This window comes from Triticum aestivum, chromosome 3B (assembly GCF_018294505.1).
Source record: "Triticum aestivum cultivar Chinese Spring chromosome 3B, IWGSC CS RefSeq v2.1, whole genome shotgun sequence".
Taxonomy (NCBI): Eukaryota; Viridiplantae; Streptophyta; class Magnoliopsida; order Poales; family Poaceae; genus Triticum; species Triticum aestivum.
This window is the reverse complement of record NC_057801.1, coordinates 770,807,762-770,831,000: the sequence shown is the minus strand read 5'-3', so window position 1 is coordinate 770,831,000 and position 23,239 is coordinate 770,807,762. Positions and strand designations below refer to the sequence as shown.

At 45.8% G+C, this 23,239-nt stretch overlaps 1 protein-coding gene across 1 annotated transcript; it reads right to left on the bottom strand.

The window, feature by feature from the left end:
• Positions 1-17,037: 17,037 nt before the first annotated feature.
• On the bottom strand, positions 17,038-22,700 carry LOC123072318 (vesicle-associated protein 1-1). The gene is made up of 8 exons (XM_044495873.1): positions 22,317-22,700; positions 20,994-21,064; positions 20,608-20,689; positions 20,048-20,163; positions 19,433-19,957; positions 18,806-18,868; positions 18,569-18,646; positions 17,038-17,490 (listed from the first exon to the last, which is right to left on the bottom strand). Exons 1-8 carry the CDS (start codon positions 22,363-22,365, stop codon positions 17,383-17,385), a joined length of 1,092 nt encoding a protein of 363 aa, XP_044351808.1. The 5' UTR covers positions 22,366-22,700; the 3' UTR covers positions 17,038-17,382.
• Between the last annotated feature and the right edge of the window lie 539 nt (positions 22,701-23,239).

Here is a 23,239-nt window from a genome sequence, read left to right as displayed (position 1 = left end):
GGGAACCGTTCCTGCAGTTAGTGCCAACATATCTAGCAAATACTTCACCATTCTGATTTTTGAACAGTTTATAGTTGGAGTAAAATGACTCATCAGAAGAATGAGGAGATTCACATGTAAAGCCAGATAAGTTGGATGGATCAACTGGAGGTCCCTTTGCAGCAACCCATGAAGTTTTGGGGTACTGCTCAGGCTTCCAATATGTTCCATTAGCATTGAGTTTCCTCTCAAAGGAAATACCCTCTTTCCTAGGGTTTCTGTTGAGGATCTGCTTTTTAAGCACATCACAAAGAGTCTGATGCCCTTTGAGGCTTTTGTACATGCCTGTCATGTAAAATTCCTTCAGCCCTGCATCATCAATGATACTAGCAATGTCCTCAGATGAGGAATTAGTGATAGCAGAGACAGATGATGAATTTGTAGCATTAGAAGAATTTGAACATTCAGGTGAACAATTAGCAGTTTCACGTTCAATGCACTTCAGACATGGAGGAACAAATTCTTCCAGAGTAGCGCTGATTTGTTGAGCAAGTAATGAATCGCGCTCCTTCTAAAGATCTTCATAATCCACTCTTAGCTTCTCAAGATCTTGCTTTCTTTGAAGAACTTCAAGAGAAAGCTTCTCGTGATCAGATAAGAGCGTGTTATGATGACCTTGAAGGTCGTCAAACTTGGTATGAAGTCTCTGAAGACTTTCAGCCAAAGCTTTCGACTGATCCATTTCTTCACCCAACATATCATCGCTCTTATTTAGCATGTATTGAACTTTTTCCAAAGCTCTTTGTTGTTTAGTGGCAAGAGAAGCAAGTTTGACATAGCTAGGTCCAAATTCATCTCCAGATTCATCATCACTGGACTCGGATAGGTAGCAATCAGTTACCTTAGCACTGTTTGCCATAAGGCAGGGTGTAGAAGATGATGATTCTGGTTCGAATGTCATCGCATTAAGAGATTCCTTGTAATCCTCAAGCCAAGGATCATGACGGGTTCGATGACCTTCATAGACCTCAGAGAGACGGTCCCAGATTAGCTTCGCGTGATTGAGATGCATGACGTTCCTGAACTGATTTCGGGACAGACTGGAGCAGATGACATCCTTCGCTGTGAGGTTAAGTAGAGTGTACTTGCGAATGTCATCTGCCTCCGCCATCTTGCATAGATCGGTAAGACCAATCTTAGTGGCGGTCCACAGTTTGCTGTCCATAGCCATGAGTCTCTTTTTCATCATGGTCTTCCACCGAGGATACTCATGACCGTCAAAAATGGGACAGGATACATTCCTCAATCCTGCAGTCGACATAACTGAAACTCCAGGTGGTTAAACCAAAATCACACAGAACAAGGGAGTACCTTGCTCTAATACCAATTGAAAGTGCGTTACATCGACTAGAGGGGGGTGAATAGGCGATTTTTATGAATTCTTCATTGAGGAATTTGCTGGTGAGGAAATTCCTAAATGAAGAACGACTAGAAGCGGAATAAGTACTCAAATGCAAACATAACAGAACACAAGCATGGTCATCATAATGGAATGAAGACAAGCACAGAGTACAGAAAGCATAAATACAGGATAACTCAGAAAGAAGACAGACAGACTGAAGAAATTGAACTGAGGAAATTGAGAAAGTCTTCAGTCAAAGTCTTCAAACAGATATGAACAGGCACACAACAACAGAAATGAGGAAATGAAAGAGTTGAGGAAATAGAACCAGTAAGCTTGGTGAAGACAATGATTTGGTAGACCAGTTCCAACTGTTGTCTCAGTTGTACGTCTGGTTGGAGCGGCTGAGTATTTAAACTCGAGGACACCTAGTCCCGGACACACAGTCCTCACCATATTCTCCTTGAGCTAAGGTCACGCAGACCTCGCCCAATCACTCGTGGTAAGTCTTCAGGTGACTTCCGGACCTTCATAAACTTGGTCACTCGGCGATCCACAATTCCTCTTGGATGCTCTAGACCATGACGCCTAACCCTCTGGAAGAAGCACAGTCTTCAAAGGTAACAAGCGTCAGATCCACGCAGGATCAATCTCTTCAGTGATGCTCAATCACTTTGGTTTTGTAGGTGTTGGGTTTGGGTTTTCCTCACTTGATGATTTTCACTCAAAGTCCTTGGAGGATGGGATGCTCTCAAATGACAAGTGTTAGTTTCTCTCGGAGAAGCCAACCAGCTAGTGGTTATAGGGGGCGGCTATTTATAGCCTAGGGAATAGCCCGACATGATAAGACATACGTCTGATATGACCATTAGGTGGGTAGATATTTTGGGACAGCTGGTGCATGTCACAGCAACGGTCGGAATATTTGACTCTCAAATTCCTCAGGGCTATCATGTTCCTCACTGTGTAGACAATCCGCACTGGCGAATTCCTAACTCCTCAGTCAGAACAAATTCCTCAGAGACCAGAAGAACTTTCTCTCTGTTACTGAAGAATATGACTGAACTGTATGAGATTTCCAATGGCTTCACTCGAAGGGATTGGTATGTGTAAGATTTTGAGTTGAGCATCACATGGAAATTTTTCCTTAGTATTTCCTCGACCCCCTTTAACAGTATGGTGTTTCCTATGACTCAAGAAAGAGAAAATGAAACTATAAAAACAAAAGTCTTCACGCTTCATGTTCCTCGAATGATTACCAAGTCTTCAAGGTCACATCAATTTCTTCACTTTCAAAGTCTTCAGAAAGTCTTCAGAAATCCAAAGTCTTCAGTTGAAGAACTTCATTTTTAGGGGTCGACTTTCTCTATAAATATCAAACTCCTCGTAGACTTATAGACCTGTGTACACTCACAAACGCATCAGTCCCTTAACCTATAAGTCTTCAATACACCAAAATCACTAAGGGGCACTAGATGCACTTACACCTGTCCTGCGAGGCGGTGAGCCCGGTGATGCGGCAAGCTGCACGGCGTCTGGCAAGTGGGCGTTCGTCCTGAGAAGCCAGCCGAGCCGCAGCAGAGGCAGAGAGAAAAGCAAAGGTATTGGTTGATGTTGATGCCACTGTTTTTGTTTCAAGATGCCACTGTAATTGTTTGATGATGATTTTCGTTGCTAGATGTCAATGTTGTTTCTTAATGCCACTCCGATGATGATTTTCGCTGCTAGATTTAGTATTTTTTTGTTTCTGTGTAATATTACATAAAGTCAAGATGAGTAAAAGAAACAAGACAATGCGTTCATTTTTTCAAGTTCGAACCACGACAATTGAGGAACTAGGTTCTTCAACTCAAACAACTTATAATACCCCGATGTTGTGGCTCAACTTAAAACCGGTGATATTGAATCAGATCCTGGTAAGAGAATACCAATTGAGGACTTGGATGCAGATATTAGAGATCTTGCTAGAAGGGACATTAGTATGAGTCCATGCCAGCCAACTGATCATACATATGAACAGATAGATGGTAGGAGCTTTCATGATTATTGGTTCAATGATCATCGCGGCTAGTTGGAATATAGCATTGAACAAAAAAATCAGCCTTTTGCTTTTATTGTTTTTGTTTAAGCAACCAAGAGCTGAAAACTATGATATTGAAGCATTCACGAAAAATGAGTTTTAATCTTGGAAGGATGGGCCTAAAGTTTTAAATCAGCATGTTGGCAAGCATGATATTGCTCATAATAAATCTAGACAACATTATAATGATTTCAAAAAATCAACGACAAAAACTACCACATGTGTTTGATAGGGTTTCTATGAAGAAAGAGGAATAATGCAAAGCTCGTCTCTTGATTATATTGGGTATTGTCAAATTTGAGAGGGCAGGGTTATGATGGGCTTCAAACATGAGAAGGGAATTCAGTGGGTTGCAATGATTGATCTTGCAGGAAAATCCTTATATACATTGTTTTGCCCATCAGTTACAATTAGTGGTTGTTGTTGTTGCCAAGTGTTGTTCATTAGTAAGGGATTTTTTTAATACACGAGCATGGTTGTTAACATTGTTAATGCTTCTTATAAAAGACATGATCAGTTAGCCCAAGAGCAACATGATAAAATAGTGCGCCAAATAGAGGTTGAGAACTTCTTAACGGAAGAGGGAAAACCCAATCAACTAACCTTGCAAGACCTAGTGATACAGCGTCGGCATACCGAGCAACCAAAAACAACACAAAACACGGAAAGGCCTCTTGCGACGACGCAAACGCCAAAAACAACACAAAACACGAAAAGGCTTCTGGCAACGACACAACCGCCACGAAACCGGTCGTCTCGCCATTGCCACATCTAGTTTGAGGATCATAACTACTACCTCCGTCCTAGTTTATTGGTCTTCATTGTATTTTGTGTCAAATTTTAACTAACAAAATTATAATGCATGTCATAAGAAATATTGAAAACTATGTTCAAATACGAATCTGACGATATATTTTTTGTTAGCATGCGTTGATATTTTATTCATTAATTATTTGGTCAAAATTTGAAGGGGACCAATAAATCAGGACGAAGGTAGTACACACCTACCGGATTGAGGGGGGAGACAGGAGGGGAAAGTGAGCGTACCCCACGGCAGTTGAACAATGCCGATGCAGCAGAGTGATGACGAAGACTTCCTGCGACCGATACACCGACATGCACGAGCTTTTCGCCCAGAATCGCCCCAGCCAGAAGAAAGCGAGGGGGAAATAAGAGAGACTGAGCGGACTGTTTCGGAGAAAACTGAAGAGATGGCGAGAAAAAGGGAAGACGTGCGTTCAGTTTTTTAGAACGAAGACGCTAGGAGCGTCCGGCTTTAACTGAATAAAGCTCACAACAGACAGCTTACACGAGCATAAAGTCTTACAACGCATCAGACACCCTCAAAAGATCGAGCTAGGCGAGGGGAGCAAGTTTTGGATTACAAACCGTAGCCGGCAGACGTGCGTTCGTGACAGATGGCAGTTAGCGCGAACGTCGGCTGATCTGACGTGGCACTGCCGGTTGCTCTAAGATTCGTGCAGCGAAACGGACGAAGATGCATGCGTTTGCGCCGGGAGCCCAACAACCTCACGTCAGATTTTTATTGATTCCGGAAAAGAAAAGAAAAACCCCATCCCGGTTCCTCCCTCGTTTTCCTCCCAAAAATCCGTAAGTCCGTGATTTATTGCCTGGTTCTTGATTTCTTGATCGGTTGTTGCAAAGTTCCATCCCTTTTCCTCACACGCAATGCCCTGGTTGCAGTTAAAAATCCGTCCTTGAGATCCGGAATAGAGTGTGCAGCAATGGCGGCCGCGCCCGCTGAAGTTCTTCCGCCGGCCAAGAGGTGGAAGAAGGACCCCGAGTGCCTGGAAACCTCACCGGTCCTTCCGGCCACGGCGACTGCAGACTGGTCCTCGCTCCCGTACGACATCGTCGGTCGCATCGCCGACTCCTTCCTCGCCACCAACGACCTCGATTGGTACATGGATCTGCGCGCTGTCTGCCACAACTGGCGCTCCGCCACCGACGACCCCAGGGACAGCAGCATGGATTCCCGGTTCCACCCGTGCTGCTGGATCATCCTCGACGAGGTCTTCGAGAGCCACACACGCCGCCTCTTGCTCAACACCGCCACCGGCCGGTTCCTCCACAAGGATCTCCCGGCGCTCCGCGACTACTACGTCGTCGCCACCATGTCAGGACCTGAGTTGCAGTAAAGTTCAGTTTCAGCGTTCGGTTCAGTTAACGCGTCGCCAACGGCCAGGATCGCTCCTCTGCTTAGCATCGTCGCAGGCCGTTAGATCCTTACTGTACCGTTTCTACTTTTTACTATTCCTCTTCACCGCTTGCCGGTAAAACGGTCCCTTATATAACAGCCGGGGTGTGGCTGGTAGAGCATTCTACTCCTTTCTGGATTGCCTGATGGCTTTGCTTATACACTAGCTCGTTACATATAGTGAATAAAGTAGATCTGAGAGACTCAATCCCCTCTGCTCATACAACTTTCCTTGCGAATTCTCCTTAGATCATGACTAGGTCCTGACAAAGTGGTAATCAGAGCCAGAGATCCTCGGCGGCGCAATTCCGAGGGCAATTTTTCTCCGACGGGCGATTCCCACCCTTCTTCCCACCCTTCTTGGTGATTGGCGACGGTATGGAGGCGCTGGGGGCGGTGAAATTCGGGCGCAGGTCTGTCGAGCGGAATCGGTTGCTCGAGCACACTGCTTGACCAGTAAAATCCCGAGTTCCTGCACAGATCCGTGTGCTACGGTGGCGACGATCGTGGCGGCGGCAGGATCAGGGGGAAGGGAAGGGTTGCTGGAGTTCCAGTGGTAAAATTCCTCAGCGAATCCTCTGATCGAAGGAGATGGGGCGCGCAAAGGCAATTGACGAGGCGGATCTGCAAGAAATCATGGCACTGCGTGATGATTTTGGTGCTTTGCAGTAGGATAATGTTCAGATGCGGTTCGAGATGTCAAAATTACAAGGAGAGGTGTTGTCCATGAGTGCTAAACAGGGCGAAATCTCCAAGCAGGTTGGAGGGGTTGAGCAGGTGGTTATGAACCTCAACAAACAACTGTCAACCATTAGTTCAGTGCTGCAATCGCTAGTAAAAACCACAGCAACACTTACTCAGAGTGAAATGCCCTCCACCTCTCAACAAGTTCCTAAGTCCCCAACTCTGCAGCAAGAAAACATTCAGGATCAGCTGACCAGATCAGAACAGCTGCGGAAGCAATTGGATTTGGAAAGAGAAAAGTCAAAGCAGATAGAAGATCAATTGCAAAATCTGCCCCCAATAAGAACTAGTAGAACACAAGCACCTCCAGGGTTTGCAAACGCAATCAGGACAGATTTTTGCCAAAATGTCAGTACACCATTAACTGCAAGAGATCATGTGCCCACTCCAGCCTTCAACAAATTTTATCAACAGAATAGAGAGAGGCAAATGTGGCAGGGTTATCATAAAACATATGAACAGGAAATGCAAGCTCAGTTCATGAGATCACTAACAAAGGGACCAAAATTGGACTTTCCAAGGTTTTTGGGTGATGATCCTGTGGGGTAGATTAGGCAATGCAACAAGTACTTTCAGATGTCAGCAGCTCCTGAACAGTACAAAGTGTCCCTAGCACAAATGTATGTGGTGGATGAAGCTGATGTGTGGCTTAGACGTTCTGGGTTACTGAAGAAACAATTATCTTGGAAGCAGTTTGGAGTTGAAGTGATAAAAAGGTTTTCTGACACAGGATCCTATGACTTAACTGAAAAATTCAATTCAGTTAAACAGCTAAACAGTTCAGTGTCAGAATACACTAAGGTCTTTGAAGATCTCATGGCTGATGTCCAGGAAGAAAATCCTGAGCTAGTGGAACAGTGGTTTGCCAGGTGTTATGTTAATGGATTAAGGGATGGAATAAAATTTCAGCTCAGGCCTCTCAGGCCTCAAACACTGACAGATGCTTATTGTTTGGCTAGAGATATTGAACCTTGCCACCCTCCCATAAGTGTAGCATCAAAGAAGCATGGCGTTCCATACAACAATGTTTACCAGAAATCTAGTTGGCAGTCCCAAGCAAAGCAGAGCACACCTGTGCAACAGTAGTCACTACCTGTCAGACAAGCAGAAGTACCTGTTACTAACAATCAGAAAGTGAGGAAAGTGGGGGAATGCTGGCGATGTGGGGACAAGTGGGTGCATGGACACAAGTGTAGACTAATACCAAATGTCCATTTGTTGCAACAGGAGGAGGGAGAGCAGCAACAGGAAGAAATAGAGGAAGGAACACAACATGAACAAGTGGAAACCTGTGAACAAGAAGAGCAAGTCATGTTTCTCTCTGCTCATGCTATGGGCCAACAATTAGCAGTGCCCACACCAACAATCATCATATACATCAATGGCAAACGATCAGTTGCTCTTCTGGACTCAGGTAGTACAACTTCTTTTATTAACCCACAATTTGCAGCTAAAGCTAATTGCAACATTTTGCCAGAGAAACCAAGAGCCATTGCTGTAGCTGGTGGAGCAAAGTTAATATCTGCATCTGTAGTTCCACAGTGTGAGTTCATAGTGGCTAAAACAAAAATGTCTCACAATTTCAGAACTCTAGACCTGCCTACCCATGATGTAATCTTGGGATATGACTGGTTTACAGCAGTCAGCCCTGTGGCTTTTGACATCCCCAAACAACAGTTCAGTTTCACACAACAGGGACAACAGTCAATATCTACAGCCATTTTCACAAACCCTCAAACCACTAGGGAAGTTCAAGCAGAGGGTATGAAGAAGCTCATGGGTAAAGGAGCAGAAGTATTCTTATTGCAAGTGCATAATATACTTATGGAAGCTCCAGAAGGAACCCAAACTCCTCCACAAATTCAACAACTGCTATTGAAATATGCTGATTTGTTTGAGGAGCCCACTGAACTTCCACCTCATAGGGCACTGGATCACAAAATTCCTTTGATTCCAGGGGCAACACCTCCACAACTGAGACCTTACAGAGTTCCACAACATCAAAAGAAGGAAATGGAAGAGAAAATAGAAAAATTATTGGCTAAACACTTGATCAGGCACAGCCAAAGTCCTTATGCTGCTCCAATCCTGCTGGTTAAGAAGAAGGATAGCTCTATGAGGTTATGCACTGATTTCAGAAAACTTAATTCCCTGACAGTCAAGAATAAATTCCCTATACCAGTAATAGAGGATTTATTGGATGAATTGCATGGAGCAAGGTATTTCTCAAAGTTGGATTTAAGATCTGGTTATCACCAGATAAGAATGCACCCAGATGATATACACAAGACTGCTTTCAGGACCTTTTTGGGGCACTTTGAGTACTTAGTCATGCCTTTTGGGCTGTCTAATGCTCCTGGCACATTCCAAGAACTGATGAACACAATCTTTGCTCCCTATTTAAGAAAGTTTGTGTTGGTGTTTTTTGATGATATCCTCATCTACAGCAAAGACCTTAAGGAGCACCTGGAGCATGTCCAAATAGTTTTACAAGTGTTAAAGGACCATAAGTTGTTTGCAAACATGTCCAAGTGCAGCTTTGCAGTGCAGAAGGTGGAGTATTTGGGACATGTGATTTCTGAGAAGGGAGTAGCTACTGATCCACAAAAGATTGCAGCAATTGCTAATTGGCCAACTCCTAGCACAGTCACAAAGTTGAGAAGCTTCTTGGGTTTGGCTGGGTATTATAGAAGATTTATTAAAAATTATGGCCTTATTTGTAGGCCATTACATGACCTTCTAAAGAAAGGACAGTTTCAATGGACCCCAATGCAAGACAAGGCATTCTGTACACTGAAACAAGCCTTAACTACAGCCCCAGTTCTGGCACTACCCAATTTCAGTCAACCATTTATATTGGAAACTGATGCATCAGGAAAGGGCATTGGGGCAGTTCTCATGCAGGGAGGAAGGCCCATATCCTATTACAGCTCTGCTCTTTGCCCAAGAAATGCAGCACTCTCTACTTATGAAAAAGAAGCTCTTGCTATTTTGGAAGCATTAAAGAGGTGGAGGCACTATCTGCTGGGCAATGAGCTGGTGATCAAAACTGATCAACAATCCTTAAAATTCATCACAGATCAGAAAATAACAGAGGGAGTCCGACACAAGTTAATGATGAAACTCTTAGAGTTCAATTTCACTATCCAATACAAGAAAGGTGTGCAAAACAAAGTTGCAGATGCTTTGTCTCGACTATTGCCAAGTTGTTTCACCCTATCAGCTGTGACTCCTACATGGGCAGAAGATCTAGTGGAAAGTTATAAGGAGGATCCACAGTCTCAACAGTTACTGGAAAAATTGTTAGTACAAAAACAGGATAATTCTTCAGATTACAGCTTACATGCTGGGATCATGAGATTCAAGGGCAAGTTATGGGTTGGCAAGTCTGCACAGTTAAGGAAGAAACTACTGTCTGCCCTTCATAGTTCCCCTATTGGAGGCCACTCAGGTGTGAGAGCCACATATAACAGAGTGAAGAGCATCTTTTTCTGGCCAGGACTAAAACAAGATGTAGAGGCTTTTATTGTAGCTTGTCCTATTTGTCAACGAGCAAAACATGAAAATTGCTTGCAACCTGGCCTGCTGGACCCCCTCCCTGTGGCTGACATGGCTTGGCAACACATATCTCTGGACTTTGTGGAAGGCCTACCAAAATCCAAGGGCAAGGATGTTATTATGGTGGTGGTCGATAGATTCACGAAATACAGTCATTTCATCCCCATGTCCCACCCTTATTCAGTTCTCTCTGTGGCTCAAGAGTTTGTGGATAATATCATAAGATTGCATGGCCCTCCCAAGCTCATTATCTCTGACAGAGATAGAATTTTTACGAGCAAACTGTGGAAAGATATTTTTACTGCCCTCAAGGTGGAACTCAGGTTCAGCACGGCCTACCACCCTCAAACGGATGGCCAGACAGAGCGGGTGAACCAGTGTTTAGAAACCTACTTGCATTGTATGACAACTGATCAACCAACCAAGTGGATGTCATGGTTGTCTCTGGCAGAATATTGGTATAATTCCACTTATCACACGGCTTTGAAAATGTCCCCATTTCAAGCCTTGTATGGATTTCCACCTCCACTCATATCTGAATTAGCAATTCCTGGACCAGATGATGAGGAAGCACAAGATTTCCTGACAGCTAAACAGCAAATGTTGGAGCAGTTGAAAGAGAATCTGTGCAAGGCTCAGAACAGAATGAAGCGTTATGCAGACCTCAAATGAGTGGAGAGAAGTTTTCAGGTGGGGGACCTGGTTTATTTGAAGATGGCACCTTATCGTTTGGCCGCTTTTGGTTTTCGAGGAGCTCTTAAGTTGCAGAACAAGTATTATGGTCCTTTTCTCATAACGCAAAGGATAGGGAACTCTGCTTACAAACTGCAATTTCCTAGCAACTGCAGATACACCCGGTCTTTCATGTCAGCCAGCTCAAGAAACATATTGGACAAAAGGCGATTCCAAGCCCCAATCTTCCAATGGTCAATGCAGATGGCACGATTAAAACGGGCCCGGCCGCAGTTCTACAAGTCAGGCAAATTCCACGCAACAATGCACCAGTGGTTCAATGGCAAATCCAGTGGGAAAATTTGTCACCAGAGGACGCGACGTGGGAGGATGCAGACTTCATCAAATACTCATTTCCAGCGTTTTTCAAGCAAACGACTCAAGCTTGGCGTGCAGCACAAGAATCGACGTGAGGACTCGTCGATGCTCAAGAAGGGGGCAATGTCAGGACCTGAGTTGCAGTAAAGTTCAGTTTCAGCGTTCGGTTCAGTTAACGCGTCGCCAACGGCCAGGATCGCTCCTCTGCTTAGCATCGTCGCAGGCCGTTAGATCCATACTGTACCGTTTCTACCTTTTTACTATTCCTCTTCACCGCTTGCCGGTAAAACGGTCCCTTATATAACAGCCGGGGTGTGGCTGGTTGAGCATTCTACTCCTTTCTGGATTGCCTGATGGCTTCGCTTATACACTAGCTCGTTACATACAGTGAATAAAGTAGATCTGAGAGACTCAATCCCCTCTGCTCATACAACTTTCCTTGCGAATTCTCCTTAGATCATGACTAGGTCCTGACACACCACCCCCCGCGGCTTCTTCGTCCTGGCAGACAGGAGCCCTCCTCACGCCGCACGTGTCTTGAACCCTCTCACCGGCGACATCATCCGTTTCACGGTGCCCGTGCCGCCCGAGGCGCTGGTCACCGCTGGCGTCAGCATTGGCTTCTCGCCGCCCATGCTCGCCTTGTTTTGCAACTCATGTTGCAAGATGTACATGGCCAGTCCTCACAGCTTTGACGCCCCAGACATTGATCCTTCACTTTACAGTTTCTTCTGGAGGGCGGTTGGAGGTGGTTTGGTCGGCCGTTGGCAAGAATTGAGCAGAACAGCTGACATGGCTCTCAAGATCAGCGAACTGGGGCAGTCGCTTAGTGTCGATATGGAAAACTATCTTTTCGGTTATGCCACCAAGATGGGAATCGCAAACGACGATGCCATGTGTTTCCCAATGGAATTTGGTGGTCAGATGCTGGTCGCCATCAAGGGACAAGACTTCTTCCGGGTTTCAAGATTCCAAGCCGAGAGCGGCATGCTTTTGCCATGCCTTCTTCATTGGTCATCATAGGTGCCTTGCTGTGGATGCTGATATGTTCCCATCAATCGAGGCAAACTGTATCTACCATACTGAACACCACGGTTCGTCTGCTCACATCCGGAAGTACAATATCAATGACTGGGAATCAGAGAGGATCTCGGAAGCCGTCAATTTTGTGAAGCAGGACAAGCAGTTTGTCCTGGTCAGCAACCGTCCTTCCACGGTCATCCAGTTTCTCTCGAGCTATACCATCAGCACCCGAGATTCTGAACTGGCTGGCGCCGTTAAACTTGATGATTAAGACTATGGTATGCATTGCTTAGAAAGGTTTGCTCTTTTCTAGGTTGTTTATTTTGGTTATGCCTTCACTTGTTCTGGGCAAGAATCTACTCCCTCCGTTCCTAAATATAAGTCTTTGTAGGGATTCCACTAGGTGGACTACATATAGAGCAAAATGAATGAATCTACACTTAAAATGCATCTATATACATCCGTATGTGATTCAACTGTTTGTAGCACAACTGATGTTGGGAACTTTGAATGTTCTTTGCAGCTTGCCATGGTTGTCAAGAACTTAAGATGTGCTTTGCTTAGAAAAAATAATTCTGACACCATCTATTGTTGCTGTTTCTAGATGGATTTTGTAGATTCAGCTGTTCACATAGTTTTGCCTGAAAGGTGTTCTATTTTAGCACACAGAATATGTTGTTCGGAGGATCGGCCGGAGATTGCAGTCAAGAACCAGTAACTCAAATCTGTACCGTTAATGCAAGGCAATAGTTGGCAGGGAGTTCAGAATAGTTGCTGCAACTTGGAGCATATACCAAGCTGGCGGACCTATGTGTGAGAGTGATCCATGGAACTGTCAGTACAAGCACATCCAGTAAGGCCTGGTTCCCGGGTGAGCCTGGTTCTTGGTGTCCTGCTAAGCTGGATCTTCAGCTAACAAATCATCAATTCCAGTTAACATCCCAAGCATATGCTAGTTCTTTTGAGAAACAAAACCATGCACTAGTCGTTTAAGCTTCCTGCCCCTCTGAAGCTTCCTTTTCTTTCCGAGGCTGAGACTCTGAACGAATGCTTCTTCTGCAGCTTCTGAGCTACAACATGAATGACCCGCATCCTCAACTGGCGCAAATCTTCTTCCATCTTTTGGGATAGTGATCTCGACGGCCGACAAATGTTAATGCTATAAGGTTTCTTGTTCTGCTAATTTGGCTATGCCTTGACAGCCTGCCCTGTTCCGGGCAAGAAGTAGGTTGACCCAATGTTCCATCCCTTTCAGTCGATGCTCTCTCGTGTCTGTGTGCAGTGCACTCATTACACTGCAATTTGGTGCTTAATTTCTGGCAGTAAGAAATCGTCGTCTCAATTTGCCGAATTTCGGTCAGGTCAATTTTGGAATGTCTCGTTCTAGGCAAGGAACAGGTTTTAGGGGTGTGTTTGGTTCTCTAGCTAAACATGCCCAGCCAGGCAATAGGATTCTAGCTCACTCTAGGCATAGCTCATACAAGCAAGGCCACTTGTTTGGTTCATTTGCCTAGCCTCCACTAAACCACGATTACAGCGGCAGTTACATGCTTAATATGCTTGTGTTCAATTCTTGCCGATGGAGGCGAGCCAAATCGGCTCTCCTGTCCGGGCAAGGATTTTCTAGCTCACGCAGGCTAGTTTGCTAGGCAAAGCTAGCTTTTTTCTACTCCTCCAAACAACTATCCTGGCTGGGCGAGGCTAGAGTAAGGCTTGCTTGAGATCCAAACGCACCCTAGGTTTTTGCTTGCGGTGGCCTGTGGAACTGCTGTAGTGATGTCGATGTGCGTCGTGTGACCAGGGAGGCTTAGAACAGGGCACGAATGTGCGTGATGTTTTACCGAAATTCTTTCCGGAATGGTTCCGTGGGTTGTGTGCATGCTTCAACCACTTGTCCTATTTGCTTTCGCGAGCGCTGTGGGTCTTTTCCTCCCCTCCCCTCCCCTCCCGCGCGCGCCGGGGGGGGGGGGGGGGGGGGGGGACCCTAGCCGCCGCGCCTCCCGTCCCCCTCCCCCCTCCCTCCTCCCCCCCCCCCCCCCCCCCCCCGCCGCCGGCAGGCGCTGACGGGCAAAGCCCGGTCGGCGCGGCGGCGGCGGGGCCTTTCCCTCCTCCTCTGCCTTCGAGGGCCGTCGCGGGGCGGTGCTCGCGAGGGGCGGCACGGCGCCGGTGGTGCGGGGCGGCGGTGTGGCCGTCTGGTGGCGGCGCAGCGACGGTCTGAGCCCCGGGGTGGTGCGGCGGCTGCTGGGAGTTCCGGCTCGGCAGGCGGCGTGCTGGTGGGCGTCTAGCCAGATCCGCCTGGATCTTGCGCCTAGGGTCCGGCTGGCGACGCAGGGGGGTGGTGGGAGCTCGCCTGAGCTCCCGTGTGCTTCCGGTCGGCGGCGTCTCGTGCGGGGCAGCGGGAGGTTGTGGCGGCCGGCAGCGTGATGGTGGATGCGTGTCCAGCCGGGGGATCTCGGGCTCCCTGTTGGATGGCGCGGGCTGCGCTGGCCTTGGTCCGCGGTCGGCTGCCTCCTCCATCTCCGGGGAGGCAGCGGCGTGGTGGTGGTGGTGCCCTGGGAGGAGTGTGGCCGGCGACTCCGACGCGTGGAGCGCGCCGGGCGGCGCGGGTTGGGCAGTGGACGGGGTGGTCGCTGCTCCGGCCGTGGATGGCTCCACGGTGGCTTGACAAGTCGGCTTCGGCGACGGCTGGCTCGTCCTGGCGTCGGTTCGTCCGTAGGCGGCTTGTATCGGCCTTTGGCCCCTCCTCCTCCTCGTCCGGTCGCTATGTTCGGCGAAGGGCTGGCCTTCTCCCAGCTGCGGTCCATCGCTCGTCTCGCGCCGGTCCGCAGGTCCGAGCTCGTCTCGCGCGTAGTGCCGCAGGACTTAGCTCGTCTCGCGCACGTTGCTGCAGGACTGACCTCGTCTCGCGCACGGTGTTGCGAGACCGAGCTCACCTCGCGCCCGGTGCTGCAGGACGGGTTGATGGAGGCCAGGTGGCCGACCTATTGGATCTCGGTGCTGGGGGTCGCCCAGGGGTGCGAAAAGTGGGACCTTTCTGCTCGTCTCTTTGGTTGGGCTAGCGGCAGGTCTCGAGGGGGGTGGTGTCTAGGTCTTGGATGCCGGGGCAGCGGCCCTGGTGGTGGTTGCGCGGTGCTCTCGGGCGGAGACCGTGGCTTGGTGCTGTCCGGTGGCCATGGTCGTGTGGGCGGCATGGTCGCCGGGGTGTGGTGTTCGGTGGCGGTGAGTTTTGGCCGGGGTAAAAACCTGCTCTATTTTCGGACGGACCGGCGGCGGCGAAGCTCGTTCCCTTCTTGAAGGGGTCGTCGCGGCTCTCATTGCTCGTCGTGCGGCTCCGGGAGAAACTCTAATCCTCGGATTGGGCGGTGGCGGCGCTCCGGTGTCGTATCCTTCCAGAAGGCGCCGCTTTGGAGCCCACGGTTCGTCGTATGCGGCTTCATTTTCTCGTGGTGGTAGTGCTAGGGTGGTGTTGCCGCGCTCAGCGCCGTTGTATCATGCCTTGGATGTGTGCATGTGTTGTGGTGGCGTGCGTTGTACTGGGATGTGAGGATCGTGCTTTATATATAAAGCGGGGCGAGGTAATCAGTTCTTTGTTGGGTCTCCAGGCTGTTCCTGAAGAATGGTGTGACATAGTCTGTAAGCACAACTGCACTTAAGAGCTTTCCAACAGCAGTTGCTGTCTCTAAATGGGAACTTTAGATTCAGATGCCTTGCGTAATTTTGCACAGGTATTCTGCTTTTACATGCACATACTGCACGATGTTCGGAGGATACATGTGTCGATTAGAGAAGATCAGGCATATAAAACATAATGAGATCATCTGAAACGAACATGACGACTGCAGGTCCAACTGATCGCCCACCGGCGATCGGACTCTAAGAGTCAAAACCCCGAATTTGCACTGGTGATGCAAGGCAGGAGTAGGCGGGGAGTTGAGAACAGTAGTTGGATCTTGGAAGAGACTGACCGGTGGAGATCATGGGGCTAGCACTAGTTATCTGCCCTCACCATGGGGCTGTAAATTCTTCTTCATCTCTGCTCCAGCTGCTAGTATGATCATGGACTTGTTTTGACTTGTTATCGGAAGAAGAAATAGTGCTTCAGTTGAGGGAGTGTGCAGCTGTAGTTTAGCATTCAGCAGCAGTTTTTTTTCTTTTTCTTTTTTGAGCGGTAGCATCCACAGCAGCTGTTGTTTCTCCTGCCGAGATGGATCCGCATGGGCCTGGAGGGCCTGGGTTTGCTGGCTTCTTTGGGTCCTGGCAAGTTGGGTCTTCAACCAATGGAAATTTTGAACTTGCCATTTTCGCAAGCGCAATAAGCAATGTACTCAGTGAACACCTCAAAAGGACATGAAAATCAACTCATTCAGTTACGCTCAATGTATACAAGGCACTAGAGTCATTGGCTCACTAAACAACTCGCTTGGGGGCTGTCACTCAACACTACTTCAAATCGTCTTGACTATCCTGTATGCCTTCAAGATCTTTGCACATGCACGGCAAGCTTTTAAATAGGAATGTGGATTACGGACAAGTGCCATGTCCGCACAGCGAATTTGTAAAAACTCTAATAAATTGGAGATCATTATATATGTTTCTAGACCATTGGCAACAAATATGACATAATTTAACGGATTTATACAAGCGGACTATAACTTAACAATAAGTCACAGAATAATAGCCGTAGCGCAGAGCTAGCGGCCACAAAAGCTTGATGCAATATTACCTAGTTACCTGGTACTAGCTATTAGTGTCATTCGGGCGACTGAATGAAATTTGTCAAGCTTTGTACCATGTTGACACATACTTCTCCGTTTCTAAATACAAGTCCTTTTAGAGGTTTCAATATGGACTATATACGGAGCAAAATGAGTGAATCTGCACTTTAAAATACATCTATATACATCCGTATGTAGTTCCTATTGAAATCTCTAACATGGATTATATTTAGAAACGGAGGGAGTAGTTCACAAATCAGACACCGACTAGGGTAAACAATGCAGAAAATTGCGCTGTTTTGTTCTCGCTACAAGCCTAAAACTCTACCCAAACACGCAAAAAGTTTCACCAAGAGGAATAAACTCAAGGCTAATTAGCCCACAGGAGTACCCAAGCACTTTTTTCGGGCGGTTCTATATAATGTAAACGCTGTTCTATACAGGCAGGCTACTGGCAATAACCCTGGTATGTTCAAACCCGGCTCAACTAATTAATAACAACGATGGTGCTGCTAACATGGATGCTCCTGCAACATTTATGTATATAGCTGCCCTTCAACTCTTGACGAAAGACCGAAGCGCCCAGCGGCTTGGATTTCCAACATACTCCAACTCATAGGCGCAAGAGGTAGCCGAGGGACGTGCCGAGAAGCGCCACGTAGACCACAAACAGCAACGGGAAGCCTAGTTGACTCTTTGGGGTTCCCTTCTTTAAAAATACCTGCCCAAGACAATGCCTAATGTTATTAGAAATTAATAGACGCAGATCAACAGGTAGTCATGAACAATGTATACACTACTTGAGAAACAGTAGTGACAGTGACCATATGTTTCAACAAAATAGAGAATTCTACAAGGAACAATCACATTTCGTCCTGAGACTCTTTCGGAGTGTGCTACTGCTTGTTCTAGTTTCGTATTCCCTCCTCCGTTCCTAAATATAAGTCTTTTTAGACATTCCAATATGAACTACATACGGATGTATATAGACATATTTTAGAGTGTAGAATCACTCATTTTGCTCCGTATGTAGTTCATATTGGAATCTCTAAAAAAACTTATACTCCCTCCATTTTTATGCATTTTTTCGACAAGTATTTTCAGACGGAGGGAGTATTTAGGAACAGAGGGAGTACATAATATTTCAGATTACTTGACCAACACTTATAGTTTTTTCGAATAAATGTGTCATGAGTACTCACTCCGTCCGGAAATACTTGTCATTGAAATAGATGTATCTAGATGTATTTTAGTTCTAGATACATCCATTTTCATCCATTTTGATGACAAGTATTTCCGGACGGAGGGAGTAGCAGATTATTTTCTGCAAGAAACAGATCTAGGACGCATGATAGATACTGAAAACTGACAACATACTCATGGAACTGCCGCCTGGATTGTTTTATGTGCAAGCCTTAACATGAAAGACCATTGCAGTGTCTTGCATAACTGCAATGAATGACCCTCGTGGTAATTTGTAAGACATTAGGGACATTGTGTTGTGACATGCAGCCTATCCCGCTGGTAAGACATTAGGGGGTTAAGGCCTGGAAGAAGGCGCTTTTAGTTTTTTCTGCTTCTTTGTGAATTAGAGGCTAGAACCCAACCCCTAGAGCAGCAAAGGATTTACAGGTTTTAGGGCACAATTGATAATCCATTAAATAATGTTTTTGTTTTGAACGACCAAGATATTCTGGAGACTGGATGTTGTGTTCTGTTATTGCAGAATAGCGGAACCTGGACAATGGTGCTTATGAAGAAAAAAGAAGAACCCAGATGTTTCTGTGAACAAGTCATACCATCTCTTGCTGCAGCCTATCCCGCTCCTGGGTTGTAGTCCTGCTCTCCTCTCTCAGTTTTATTATCATCTTTTCAGCCTACAAAACAGAAGTATAATATTGTTTCACGTCAGAGGGTATTCTCCGAAATGTAAGCAATCTGAGATAATAAGACAACATAAGCCCTACTGTCTCATGAGGATCTTATCAAGAAACTTGTTTGAACGATCCAAACACGTTTTATGGTGGTCAACTTACCCCTTCCAATTTTGATTCAAGGTTGTTGAGTTTTGACTTCAGATTCTGAACATCTTCCGTCACCTGTTACATATCGATACAAGAAAGAAGTCAATTAAAATAACCTCGGTCTCTGGAAAATGAAAAGATCCGGACTATAGCAGTGTCGAGATCTCCAGGTATATATCATAGTTAAAGTGCATTATGCATAATAAACTTAACCTACAAAACTGTTTCTAACTTAATTTATGTGGAGAATAAATCCATTTACAAAAGCCTACAGGATTTTCTAGCTAGGGCGAGGTGGTCAGACAATACAGGCAGCACTTGCCCAAAGTAATACCAAGTTAGACAAATTTGTGGCCACTAATTTAAGCTAATTCCAGCTATTCTTTTCGGTATTTTTTCCCCTACAACTGTACTAAAAAATCCGAGTGATTTAGACTTTAGACCATTTAGCTAGAAACATATAGGTTTTTACCAAAATCTAGCCAGTCTCATACTAGGTTCCACATGGGGGCTGTGCAAGATCTTGTCACCCAGCATTACAGTAACAGAACATGTTTAAAAGCCTTATGTTCTTTTTTGTCTTATTAAGTTAAACATAGGGAAAATAGGCATAAATAAAACTACAGGATGGATACTTACATGAGATAATTGATGATTCTGCACACTGAAAAAACCTCGGTCACTTACGGCGACAGTTTCTTTCGGAAGAGTTTCTTCAAGAGGAGACACCTTTGAAGTTACAGTCTCTTCCTTCAGAGGAGAAAGTTGTTCAATGGTAATTGCAGATGAATCCTTTATAGGGGGAGGAGAATCATGTTTTAGAGAGGGAGGAGATTCGTCTTTTAGAGGGGGAGGAGATTCTGCCAAAATAGCAGGTTCTTCATGCAGTAGCACAGGAACTTCTTGAAGGATTGGAGACTCCCTGACAGGGGAAGGTATGTTAGGAACAACAGCTGAAATTTTCTCCTGGGTTGCAGGAACCTTTTTCTCCATAGCTGGCACTTCATTCTGAACATTCAGAGTATCTTTTAACACGGGAACCTCAACTGCCACATCAGTACTCGGGACATTATTTATCAGTTGCTCCACAGCAGGACGAGATGCATCAACAAGGACAACTCTCAATTTACTTTCCTCAATATATGCGTTGGTTTCTTTGGAGAACTGTGGAGAAGAGTTAAGAAGATGAGGACAAGTAACATATAAGGAATATTATGCATGTAAAGTTTCTCAGCTATATGCTTAGTTGCTTACAAAAGCAGGAATGAGGTCCTCATCTGATGTACCAGGAGGAACAACTGTTGTCTGCACCAAAAATTTGTCTTTTAATTGCATGTCCGGTGGCGCAGTACGCTGTGCTTGCATGGTAACTGCATTTAAGAGACAATAAAAAAATCAAGAGGAATAGAAAAGAAGAAACCTAACAGAATCAAGTCTTGAATAGTTGAATAAGAGACAAACAAAATTGTATAATTCTACCCTCTCAGAAGAAAGAGCGTTATGGCATGTTTGCTTTAAGGAACAGATGGGTTGGTCCATCATGAGTGTTCATGCTATGATTTTTCTGGGATGACCCTTTTCCTCATTTATTTGTAGTTTGGTGCTAATGACGAATGAGGTGGCAATGCACCAACTTAGTTCATTCCACAAACCAAAAAAGAAGATGAGAAAACAACTTGGCTGAGAATGAGCCAACTTACATAAATATAGAATGAGTCAAAGCAATTCAGCTTTAAAGAGTACTACTTGCAATAAAAATCAAGTTGTCTGTTACTATAATGTATCAATAAGGTCAGTAGCAGTAGTGTACACACCTGTGAAATCACATGTTGCCCTTGGAAGGATAACTCCGATATTTGGTCGGACACAATATCTTTTAGGGGAAGTAGTCTTAACCTAGCAATTTCAAAATGGTGGTCAGATGCTAGAGTTCCTCTGATGCTCAAACCGTGATCAACCAATTCAAATAAAAAAGCAACAGAACTGATAGTGTTTAGACACCAATCTGAAATGGTTACTCTGTTATAAAAAAAATATTACTATACTAATTTTACATAAATGTACCAGTCTTCCCTACATTGTACATAACATACCCATACCTAGAAATCTGAAATGTACCTTTGCAGAAGATGCGGGAGTACAGTATAAGGATATTAAATAAAACTATCAAAATCAGCATCAGAAAAAAGAAGGGACAAACCTTGAAAGCGACATATTCATCAGATTTGTTGACAAGATGGACAGAACATGAACTCTGCTTCTTCAGCTCAACTGACAATAACAAAAGAGAGAAACCCAAGTCAGATTTTTATCTTGATAAATGGCGACTTGATATATTATACTGAAAATAAATTCACTCAGATTTTTTTTGGCATTTAGCAATGTATACATAATTATCAAGCATAGGCATAGAAATTCAGTACTGTATGGAACAAAATAAGTACAACAAGTAGCTGCTAGACTCATATGCTGAGAGCAGGTGTCAGCTTAAGACATTCTGAAATAGTAAAGAACTAAAGGCCACTTGATTATGCACTTAGTAACAAGGTATATTGCATGATTCATGATTTTATAGGAGACCAATAGTAGAAATTTGATTGGGAGTTCTCCATTTCACTAGCGGCCCACTTCCTTTTATCAGTAGCATGTGCATCAATGCATCAGGACATTAACAGGTGCAACAATGAATGAATCGGACCCTGCATTGCATAGTGGACTACTAACTTTACAATCTTTGTAAGCCACGGCTCCCCTTTGTGTCATCACATTCAGTGGAGTGAGCAAGCTACTCGCACTGGGCCGAGTATGTGCCAACTGCCAACTACCGAGAGAGAGACTTTACAACCACTCGTACCACAAAATCTACCTGTCTGTAACCAATCGAACCGAAAGGCAGCAACCAACTAATAAGATGGTACTCCGTAATAGCGTAACAGCTTTAGAAAAACAAAGCCAAGCCCGAAAATAAAAATTACAGGAAAGAACTCCGTCATTTATGTTACTTGGAAAAAGAATACAGCCATTCCTGCTTTCCTTGTGCCCTCAGGTTCAGGATACGAAAACTGCAAGTACCTGAACCTCGGAAAATGTGGAACTAATCTGATAAAATTGATAGTTTACAAACCCGTTGCCTCCCAATTTCATCTACTTCTGTTCGGTCGCACCAATTTCCAAATCAATCTCATCTTCCACATCGCAGCGCGACCCAAAACAAACCAGATAGAACTTGACACTAAGCATGTGCTCCAATCAATCCCAAGGGAACGAACACACACAAAAAAAACTAGTGGAATAAACCACCAATCGACTGAACGAGTTGCGGATTACTCGGCACACACCGCCGAAATGGCCGAATCCACGGCGGGCGGGACGACGCGGTTACGCGAAACATCGAATCGGCGCAGGCGGGGCGAGAGGCCGCGCACGAACGCGCAGCGCCGACTGGACTAATCCGTCGCCCGAGACGGATCGGAATTACTGAATAACTACAGAGAGGGGGAGAAATCGTGCGGGGCGCGCTTACAGGTGAACTGGAGCTCGCGGGGCTGGATCTCGACGACGCCCTGGCCCATCGCCGCCGGGAAGAGGGTCAGACGGCAGCGCCTCGCAAGCGAATCAGAAAACCGCCGCCGCCGCCGCCGACTACCCGCTGGCTGCTGCGGAAGCCCCCGATTAATCCCGACAATCGGCAGGCAGGAGGAGTGGCGGAGGAGGGGTGGGGGTGGTTTGGACGGGGGTGGGGTGGGGAAGGAGGAGTTGGAGTGAAGAGGGGAGAAGACGAGGGTGAGGGGGATTTGAAGGCGACGGGCACTTCGTCGCCGTCCTCCCCCTTCGTCGGCGGGTTTGACGAGGGGGCGGTTGCGACTCTCTCTCTTTGGGGACGCGGAGCGGAGAGGGGGGAGGGGCGAGGTTTTCCAGGGTGACCCCGATGGTCGATGGGGCTACCTTTTGTGGGTGTGGGGGCTGCGCATGATTGCTCTCTTTTGCACATTGGCCCCCAAGAAAAGGCTATAATCTACGTAATCCTTTCACTCGCTAAGATTCAAAAAAACAGGGCAATACGAGAAACACTACTACTACTAATTGTTGCCGATTTTGTTTCTACTAGTAATATTTTATACGAAAACATGGTGATCATATTGAAAAAACGTCTCTCGAGCGGTTTGAGTCAATCGGATTTTTATTTTCCTTTGAAATAGGGCGGTTGATGTAGTAACGGTCGAAAAGCTCATCTAAGGGTGAAACTGATCCCTTAGCCGGCGTTTGGAAAAATATATTAAACATTTAAGAAAAAAAATCATAAGGCTTCTAATCTTGTGAATCAAACGACCTACATAGGTCCCAAGAATTAGAGTCCTCTACAAATCCATGGAAATTTATTTGAATCAAAGAAGACCAGCATCTCACTAACCAACATAGGCAACATGGATTTGCACTTCATTCAAA